A 10,084-nucleotide genomic window follows, 5' to 3' on the forward strand; every position below is an offset into this window, starting at 1 on the left:
TTTAAAAAAAATCATGATAGCTATCAAATCATGTGTTTTGTTTCACGTTGTTTCACCCCTAATATTATTTAGGGTGTTGTTATTTGTCGCTCCCATTTTACCGGGTAACGCTCCCTTTTTTTCTTGAAATTCCAATTTTACCCCTAATATATAAATACGGTTTTTTCCTTCCCGACCAACATTTCTCACTTCTTTACTTCTCTCTCTAACTCTCTTACTCTCAAACTCTCTTACTCTCTAACTCTCTAAAACAATTTTTTTTTTTTTTTAAAAATTCAAAAATTGTTCTTCATTTTTTTAAAAACAACAATCATCATAAACACAAAAGAAAATGGGTGATTCGAGGCGGATTAGGCTGAGATTCGGAGGGAGGACCTTCGGCGGCGGCGGCGATGGTGGAGACGAGGTATTTTTTTTTTTTTTAATTTCGGATCTTTTGAGTCGACATTGGCGGTCGACCGGGATTTTAGTGAGCAGCTTGATGCATACTTGTGGTTAGTGCTTAGAGGTACACTCTTTGTAGACAAGAGTGGTAACCGTACGCATCCTTCCTTCCTTCACGAGCTATGTCACACGGATGTCCCTATTAACGAGTATGCTTGGGGAACAGCTGCACTGGCCTACTTGTATCGACAGCTGGGCACGGCATCACGGAAAGGTGCTGATTCGATTGCTGGTTGTCTCACGCTTCTACAAGCGTGGATTTACGAGTACTTTCCGTGCTTTCGGCCACAGCAGGGTACCTTGACCCGGGACCTTCAAATGCCTTGTGCGTCTGCTTGGGATGTAGGAGCGGGATGTCCTAGCAAGAACCTGGAGCGCCTGTTAGCTTTTCGCACTAGGATTGATGCGCTTACTGACCGTGAGGTGAACTGGCTACCGTACGGAGTTGATCCTGCATTACGAGTGCCCCCCACTTTATTCATTGGTTGCATCCAGTACCGTAACATCATTGAGCCGTACATGCCTGATAGAGTGGTGTGCCAGCTTGGTTTCGTGCAAGGCATTCCCCGCGAGATCATCAGGCTAGAGAAGGCCAAGAGGTCGACTAACTTGAAGATGTATCGAGTAGACTTCCCGACTGAGATGACAGCTGTGATGTGGAACAGGTTTGTCGCTGGGGTATCTCACAGTGTTGTTTTAGGTGCCCTCCCCAGGCTTAGTGCTGCAGCTCCTTCGGTTGCGCCCGGTTACATGCAGTGGCTGTACAGGTTTTCTCACCCGCGGGTATCTCCAGGTGCAGGAGTTACAAGCAACCTGCCTGAGCAGACTAACACTGATTACGTAAGTATTTATGCTTATTATTATATTAACAATGACTTATATGAATTTTTGTGTTTAAAATATGTTATTGTTTGATTTGCAGTGGATGGGTCGGTCCATGGAGATTCACCAAAGAGCACTAGCTGAGTATCCTGAAATGTCGAGTGAGACTCGAACAATGACTAAGCAGCTTGTATTTGATTGGAAGTCAAAAATGGGACTTTAGATTATTTTGATTAGACTTATTTTATTTTATATTTGATGTTTTTTTGCATATCATGTTAGATTAAAAGCAAATACATTTAAAATTAATTTCATAATTCTAATTTTCTTACAAATGTTCAAAGTTAGTAAATGTACATTACAAACTACCTAACTAATGCATCCCACATGTCCCTTCTCAACTGATATGCTTGATCCCATCCATTGACACTATCCTCGTGGTTTTGCGTCCACCAACCGGCGATCGGCGGGAGTGGTGAATCAGGTACAAGGTCAAGACGGATAAAATGTGATCCACCAACTGTAGCAATCACAAACTCTCGAGTCGTTAACCGAACCCCGTTGCGTGCCCTAAGCGGTAAGACTGTGATGCATGGGTAGTAGCAAGTTGGTACTAGGCCTACTCCGAGACAAATCACCCTTGCGTTGAACCACGTAGCAATAGGAAATAAATCTTGAATTGTAACCATCCAATGTCGCTCCCCGACAGCCCCACCATCCCATTGAATACGCTCCACGTTCATCCAAAGTCGCCCAAGCCCGTAAATCCGTTCGTACAAATCAGGATGACCAGCGACCTCGTTCGCTATTGTTTCCCGAGCGTCAAACCACTTATTTTGATCGCCAAAGAAGAAGTCGGCGACACAACGAAAGCCACAGTTCCCATCACCAATGACATCCTTCCAAGACGAAATGTACGACAACATTGGGGTTGGAAGCAAGTTCAAATACCTGCATTGACTAATGTCACTTAGATCTGCAACACAAAATTAAAAGATAAATTATTAGTAAAGCTATAAGTATTAAGTTTACATATTTTTATATTAAATATAGAATTTTAGTATTACCTGGTTCTGGGTCACCGCCATGTTGAGTGTGTTGACGGTTCACATGCTCGAAATAGCTACGATCACGCCTGGTGTTATTTCTTTTCGGTCGACCACGAGTTTTAAGGTTGATATGTGGTTCTTCAAGGTGTGAATGATCTGGATGTAGCTCCTCTTCAATGATTCGCGTTACATTTCGACGTACGACCGGGTCACTTTCCATGACTTCGTCGATTAGGGACCGAAAATGTGCAGCCTCCTTGGTTGAATCATTTACCACTTCAGGAATGTTAACACCATCACCAATAACCAGTATCTTCCAGAAAGAATGAATTTGGCTGCTATACAATCCTGTCTGTGCAACTATCGAATCATGTATCTGGCAAGCACATGGAAGACCATGGGTCAGACGCATAGCACATCCACACCGTTCATGGACCTGGTAACTCAAATCCCGCATCCTTTTCGTCTCGTTATCTAGAACTTTCAAGCAATGTTGAGACACTTTGCCATTTATACGTGACAGTGGCAACTGTCTGTACATCTGACCAATTTTAGACCTTGATGCCTCCAAGTCATTACGAATTTGTATGATGCGATTACCGATATGACAATGGACTCGGGCCCATACGGTATCCAAAGCACCTGCCAATGATTCTAATTAGTAAATTCAAATACAATTATAATTACAATTACGTAACAATGAGAACAACTAATAAAATAATACAACTGACCTGTGGATGATTCTAACCAAGTTTTCACTGCTGAATGTTGGCTCTCAAGTCTGCAGTTGGTGGTGTTACCAAAATGAAGAACCTGGTTCGTCCAAAATTTCACAAATTTCTCCTTATGACAAAGCCAAGTTCTCTGAACATACTGAATCACTTCCAGATATTTTCCCCACCTCACTTGCATGGCAGTTAGAGCACGATCATACTCCGCCTGTGTTGTTGCATTCACGATTTTGAACCATCTCCCAGCTCTAAAACTGACACCAACCGTCTTGTTTCCAAACATCTTTGTCACCTTAGCCTCCACATCTCTGTTGATGTGCCATAGACAGAGTAAATGTGACGTCCCTGGAAAGACTTCTCTCAAAGCCGCACATAGCCCAAGATCACGGTCTGAAATAAATACAGATGGCTCTTTATCAAACCCAATCAACTCCCTTAATCTCTGCAACAACCACCGATAGCTAGCCGTGCACTCGTCGCGCATGAAAAAATATCCAACTAGAAAATTCTGGTTTGTCGGTGTCACGCCTACTATCTCAAAGAAAGGCATGTTATATCGATTGGTCTTGTAAGTAGAATCCATACCTATGACATGTGGGTATGTGCGGAGTATGTTGACCATGATCATCGTTCGTGAACCAGTAAATGTATTTACTCTCTCTCGCCAGATGAAGAAATTGCTGAACAACTCCTCTTCCTTCGGACATTTCCATCCTGAAGTCATTTCGGCAATTGTAAATGTGTCGGATGTTTGGATGATCATCAGGAAATTGCTCGGCAATAGTGGACATGATGTTACGGGGAGCAACCTTGGACTTTGTCATGTCCCGCACAACCTGTTTTGCACCCGGACTCAATCCGCTCACTTTACGGTGACCCTCTGGGTACACAATCATTGGGTAGTTATGTGTCCCGGTGTGATCATTTTTCGCAATGATCTTCCAACTTTCGGTGCTGACATCATAATATATCTTGATGTAGAATGGACAACCATTAGCTTTGGTTTTGGTGTCCTTCCGTATTGCGTTCTCCAAATCTCTCGGCTTGCTCCTTCGTGACCGATCACATCGCAAATACCGATACGGCCGACCATCTCTGGTTTTGTTATAAGACGATTTCACCAATATAAATCCCAATTTTATGGAAACACCATCAGCCCATGTAACAACATCGTCAAATGTAGGAAAAAAACGTATCGGTGACAAAATTCCCACTATAATTCACACCGTCACCGCCTTCCTCAGATTCCATATCCTATACAAATTAAACAAAACATGCTTTATGTCAAAATAATAATAATAAAAACAATAATAATAATAATTATTATAATTAAAATAATAAAAATAATAAAAACAATACTACTACTACTCCTACTACTAATAATAATAATAATAATAATAACAATACTAATAACAATACTAATAATAATAACAACAAATACAAAACAATAACAATATTAATGATAATAAAAAATTATAACAACAGTACAAAACAATTTATAAGACCATAACATTAATTAATAAATAAATAATAATAATAATAACAATAATAATAATAATAATAATAATAATATTAATATTAAAATTATATTTCTACTAATTAATAATAACAATATCAACAACAACAACAACAACAACAACAATAAAAATAACAGCAACAACAACAATAATATCAACATATTACTAATAATAACAATAATAATAATAATAATAATAATAATAATATAAATAATAATAATAATAATAATAATAATAATAATGAAACAAAAAATAAACATATTACTCATAATCATATTAATACAACAAAATTACATTAATTATCAAATACTAAATCACAACAATAATCACAAGACCACGAAAAAAAAATACATAAAAAAAAACTTAATAAACATAAAAAAAAATTAAATAAACGTACTTAACATTTAAAAAAAAAAATTAATAGGGACATCCGCCTAAAATTTCCGGATGTCCCTAGGTACATCCGCCTGAAATTTCCGGATGTACCATGGAACATCCGGATTTTTTAGGCGGATCCCATCTTCCGCTTGAAATTTCCGGATGTTCCATGGTACATCCGGAAATTTTAGGCGGATGTACCTAGGACATCCGGAAATTTTAGGCGGATGTCCTAATTACCGAAAATAAAAAAAAAACTTACAGAATGATCCGACGCATTCTTTGGCGTACGTATGTTCCACTCGCCGTCCATGACCCAAGACCCGTCGGAAAATTTAACGATTTTTGAAAATAGAAAATTTAGGTGGTCGTGGGGACCGATTTGGTTGCAAGGTCGTGGGGACCGATTTTGGGAAGCTCGGGACAGCAATGTCGTGAAGTGAGGGGACCGTTTCATGTATTGTGTCCAAATGGGGAACAAGATCATTTTTATAACCCAAATTTCATAAAGGGCATAGTGGTCCATTCAAGTCAAAAAGGGAGCGTTACCTGGTAATTTGGGAGCGACAAATAGCAGTTGATAAACTTTTCCAAGGTTTGTTTTACTTGTGCTTTTTTTTTTCCAATTTATTTCTTCAGTGGCTATGCTATTATGTTAAGTGTAGATTTCACCTAACTATATATAATATATTAATGTTGTATGCGCATTAGCACTTATTACAACATACATAAAAATCAACTCATAGGCATTTTGATATTTTGTCTAATTATAAATTTCAATGAGAATTTGTAAATATGTGAGAATACAACAACCACCAATCAAACAAACACATGACAAATGTGCGTTCACATCCCTATGCAAACAAGTTGGTTACCAATAAAAAATACTGTATGCAATAGCTAGTTAGGGGTCTCTTTGAAACAAGAGTAGTGTCTATTTAACCATATACAATGGGAACCAATAGCTAAGAAAATTCATTAAGTACAAACTAAGGTGGAACAACATAAATTACTGTATGAAGCACATACGTATGGACTGCCATTATTGAATGGAGATACCCATGCTATTCGGAAAAAGAAATGGTTTGATTAGTTATACTTTAGGAATGTAATGTGGAAAGTAAAAATTAAATTAGTTATACCTTGTGAATTGAATATAAATAATAAATTAAAATTAGCTAATAAGATTGAAGTTTTAAGGTTACATGAAAATAATTTTATGAAATCATTTTTCTAGTTAATAAATTAAGTAAAACTTTATGAACAACAATAGAGCAGCAAGTAACATCTTAAAAATAAGAAATACTTCTTACAAAATACAAATAATCTAGATAATTCTTAAAAAAAAAAAAAAAAAAAAAAAAGTAACACTTATATATTACTTATTAACCCAAAAACATTAAACACCAAACAAAAAATCATAATATTAATAAGTCACTAATTTAATAGAAAAAATGTCATTTGTAGCGTTCTCAAACCCTTTTTCGTAGAGTTTTTCATACGTAACATATATGGGCGATGCAATTAAAAAATATTATTTGCACAAGATACGTGTACTACAAATTAAATAGTTTTTTTTTTAATAAATTTATAATTTATTTTTTTTGATGATTTAATGCTAAAAAAAAAAAACCAGTTCTTTAGGTTTTAGGTCACTTGGACCATTTTGAGAAGATACTTTAAAAGGTGTAGTTTTCCAAAATTTTTAAAAGATGAGACTATTTTGAAAAGACTTGCAAAAGGTGGGATTATTATATAAAATTTTATCTTTCCTTTTTATCTTTTGTTTTTTTAATATCACCCCTTTAAATAAAAAATAAAGTTAGATTTCACTATCTCTTAACAAAAACTTCTATTTCAAAAAAATTTGTGCCAAAACTTGCTTTATCAATGTTTTGGGGGCATTTGGCCCTTTGGGTTTGATTTGAGGCAAAATTGGAAAAAAAAAGTTATTGGAAATACCTCATTTTGCAAGCTATATATAATTTTTATAATTTTTAATTACGAAATTAAAGATATTGAGCGATAAAAAACACACATAAAATGATAAAGTGTGTCAGACTTTTTAGTTTTTTTATCAGATCTGATCTAAACATTTATTTTCCTCATTTGATCTAAACTTATTTATTCTGATGTGATATGAAATAAGTAAAAATAAGGTAACTAAACATAGTAGTAGTAGAATGATTATCCCTTCAAAAGTTAACGAAGAGAAACAAATGGTCTATACCTTTAGTTCTAAGTAGAGTTGCTAAAAGCTGACAAACTTAAAAAATATACCCAAACCAAATATTAACTGACCTATTTGAATTCGAAGAAATGGTGACCTGAACCCGATATGACCTGACCTAAAACCAACCCTAGACCTGAGTTAACACGAGTATTTGAGACCCAAACCCGAACATGAACATGAACCGACCTGGAGATGACCCGACCTGAATATAACCCGTAAATTATTGACCCGAACCAAACCCGACCTGAACCGAGATTGACCTAAACCTGTTTCAACCAGTCAAAATCCAAATTTAACTTGACCTGTTACTAATCCGACTTGAATTCAACCAGACCCTAAATTCCTCACATGTTGTTCCTGACCCGTTTCAAACTCAGCCTAACCTGTTATTAACCTGACTAGATTTCAAATCACCTTAAATTCAATCTAGACCACCTTATTAATATATAGTTACGTTATATAGTTACATACTCCTTTCTGAATTATATCTACTATGAATATGATGTTCACCACGCAAATAAGAATATAAGATTATATTATATAAAATTATTTATCTTAAAATAAGTGAAAAAAAAGATGTAGTTTAAATTTATTAGCTCGCTCGAATATGAATTTATCTGAAATTATATAATGATTAAACGTGAACTTCAATACCTGAACTGTTAACAAACCGACCCGAAAAATGTACCCGAACCCGATATGACTCGACCTGAAATCAACCTGAGACCAAGATTAACTCAATATTTGAGACCTGAACCCGAACATGACTCGACTTGGAAATGACTTGACCTGATTATAACCCGCAAACTATTGACTTGAACCGAATTTGACTCGAACCTAACTCATTTTAACCCGTTAAAACCCGAATTAAACCCGACCAACCTATTATTCACCCAACCTGAATGTAACCTGACCTGTTATTGACCCGACCTAAACCCAACCCAAATCCAATAAGACAATGACCCAACAACTCGACTCAAGCATGACCCAACCAAAACCAGACCCGCATAGGTTACAACATTTACCCGAACTGATCCGCCTCGAGTTGAACCGGCCCATACGAACCCAACCTAAACTCGACCCACACAAACCCCACCCATACAAGACCCATGTATCAGAATTGACAGCTCTAGTGTGAGTTCACATAAAGTGCATATAGTGGGTATGTCGATGTTTCTATGATCAAGGTAACTCTACTAGAAGGGCATTATGAAGGAGTTGCCGAAGATATCAATCTTCCATATGACCATATTGTTTTTAGAATAGTATATACCTAGATTCGAGTCCACTATATTCAATTACACCCCAACCAATTACAAACTGGAGTATTATTTTTCTCTCACCTTTTAATTTTATTTGTTTTAAAATAACTTGCGTTCATAATTGATCTCTAAAATTTCCCGTCAAGAACGATATTGGTAGCAATCATTCTTGGTTGCATTATAATTCAAGGGAGATTATAGGTGACTTCTATTGTTATTAAGCTGTAAATCGTCAAGGAAGATTACATAATCTCGTAATTAGCACTGTATTATATGTAGTATCGTATAATAGATTTACAAATCCTCGAATAAAGGATTTAGTAGATAGATACAACCAAGCATCTTCAAGACTACGGATTTTGTAGGAGTTGAATTAATTCTAGTTTGATTTGCCTATGCATTTTGATCATACCTCATACTACTATAATAGCAAGTTGCTTTACAAAATGAGTAGGTGATTCTTTGTGTATGCCTGACTCGCGGTGAAACAGATAGATGTAACTAGGGCTGTTCATCGGTCCAAAACCGGACCGGTCCGTATCGACCCGGATTGGACCGAAGACCGAAAATTAGGATTTTAAGATCCGAAGACCGGACAGAACCTCGACCGGACCGAAAAATCGGTCCAAAACCCGGACCGGACCGCTTTGGACCGATTTAAGAATTTTTTTAAAAAAGAATACTAAATTTTTAGTGCGTGGTTCCTACAGGCGCCTGTACTGTGCAATGTACTGATGTTTTTCGCGGAAAGAACATATTATACAAATGTAAAGAACATACAGCTATAGTGAAATGTACATACTATTAAATTGTAATGAACACATACCTAAAGAAAAAAGAGCATATTTGCACCAAAAAAGAATGAAAAGACATATTTTCATGTTCTTTGATTGTCAGTATAATGTACTTTTATTTGTGATATAATGTTCGTTGCTTATTGCAAAATGTTCTTTGAACTTTGTTTTTGAATTATGATGGTATGTAAGTAATGTTCATTACATAATATGATATTGCAAATGTTCTTTAGATATTAAAAAAAAAACTTAAGATTATATGTTCTTTACAAAACAGTTATATGTTCTTTACAAAGTAATTGTATGTTTTTTAAAAAATAACTACATGTTCTTTCTGCGTTTTTTGTCTGTACCAAGCACGGTACCACCGCCTGTACCTTAAAATTTTTACTAAATTTTAAATAAAGTTAAGGAACACGCAATAAAGTATTGGAAAAATTATATTGTAACGTCATTTTTACGTCTTTTTTGTATGTTTAGTGCAAAAAAATTATAAAGTTAAAGTATTCTAAGCTTATTAAGGATAATTTTAACCATTATTTAAGGTTTCACACATATTTTTAATATAAAATTCGGTCAAGTGCAAAACCAGTTTTTATAGGGTTTTGGACCAAACCAAAGACCAGAAAAATGAATTTCAAGACCCGAAGACCAGACCGATTAATTCGTTCTAGTCCGGTCCGGGTTCGGTCTGGGGTGGTCCGGTCCATTTTTTCGGTCCTGTAACACCCCAATAATTCTCCCTTTTCCAAACTACTTACTTTAAATAAAATAGTGGAGAACTATTGACATGTTACCGGCACGTGTTAAAACGTTAAGGCTTTATCAAAGTATCGCAGCGTAAAATCAAACTT

At 35.9% G+C, this 10,084-nt stretch overlaps 2 protein-coding genes across 2 annotated transcripts; one reads left to right on the top strand and one right to left on the bottom strand.

The window, feature by feature from the left end:
• Positions 1–331: 331 nt before the first annotated feature.
• LOC110692576 (protein MAINTENANCE OF MERISTEMS-like) lies at positions 332–1,489 on the top strand. Its single transcript, XM_021869611.1, has 3 exons — positions 332–406; positions 478–1,284; positions 1,367–1,489. Exons 1-3 carry the CDS (start codon positions 332–334, stop codon positions 1,487–1,489), a joined length of 1,005 nt encoding a protein of 334 aa, XP_021725303.1.
• A 142-nt stretch (positions 1,490–1,631) lies between these two features.
• LOC110692577 lies at positions 1,632–3,596 on the bottom strand. The gene is made up of 3 exons (XM_021869612.1): positions 3,047–3,596; positions 2,334–2,957; positions 1,632–2,242 (listed from the first exon to the last, which is right to left on the bottom strand). Exons 1-3 carry the CDS (start codon positions 3,594–3,596, stop codon positions 1,632–1,634), a joined length of 1,785 nt encoding a protein of 594 aa, XP_021725304.1.
• Positions 3,597–10,084: the final 6,488 nt, after the last annotated feature.

This window comes from Chenopodium quinoa, unplaced genomic scaffold (genome assembly GCF_001683475.1).
Source record: "Chenopodium quinoa cultivar QQ74 unplaced genomic scaffold, ASM168347v1, whole genome shotgun sequence".
Taxonomy (NCBI): Eukaryota; Viridiplantae; Streptophyta; class Magnoliopsida; order Caryophyllales; family Amaranthaceae; genus Chenopodium; species Chenopodium quinoa.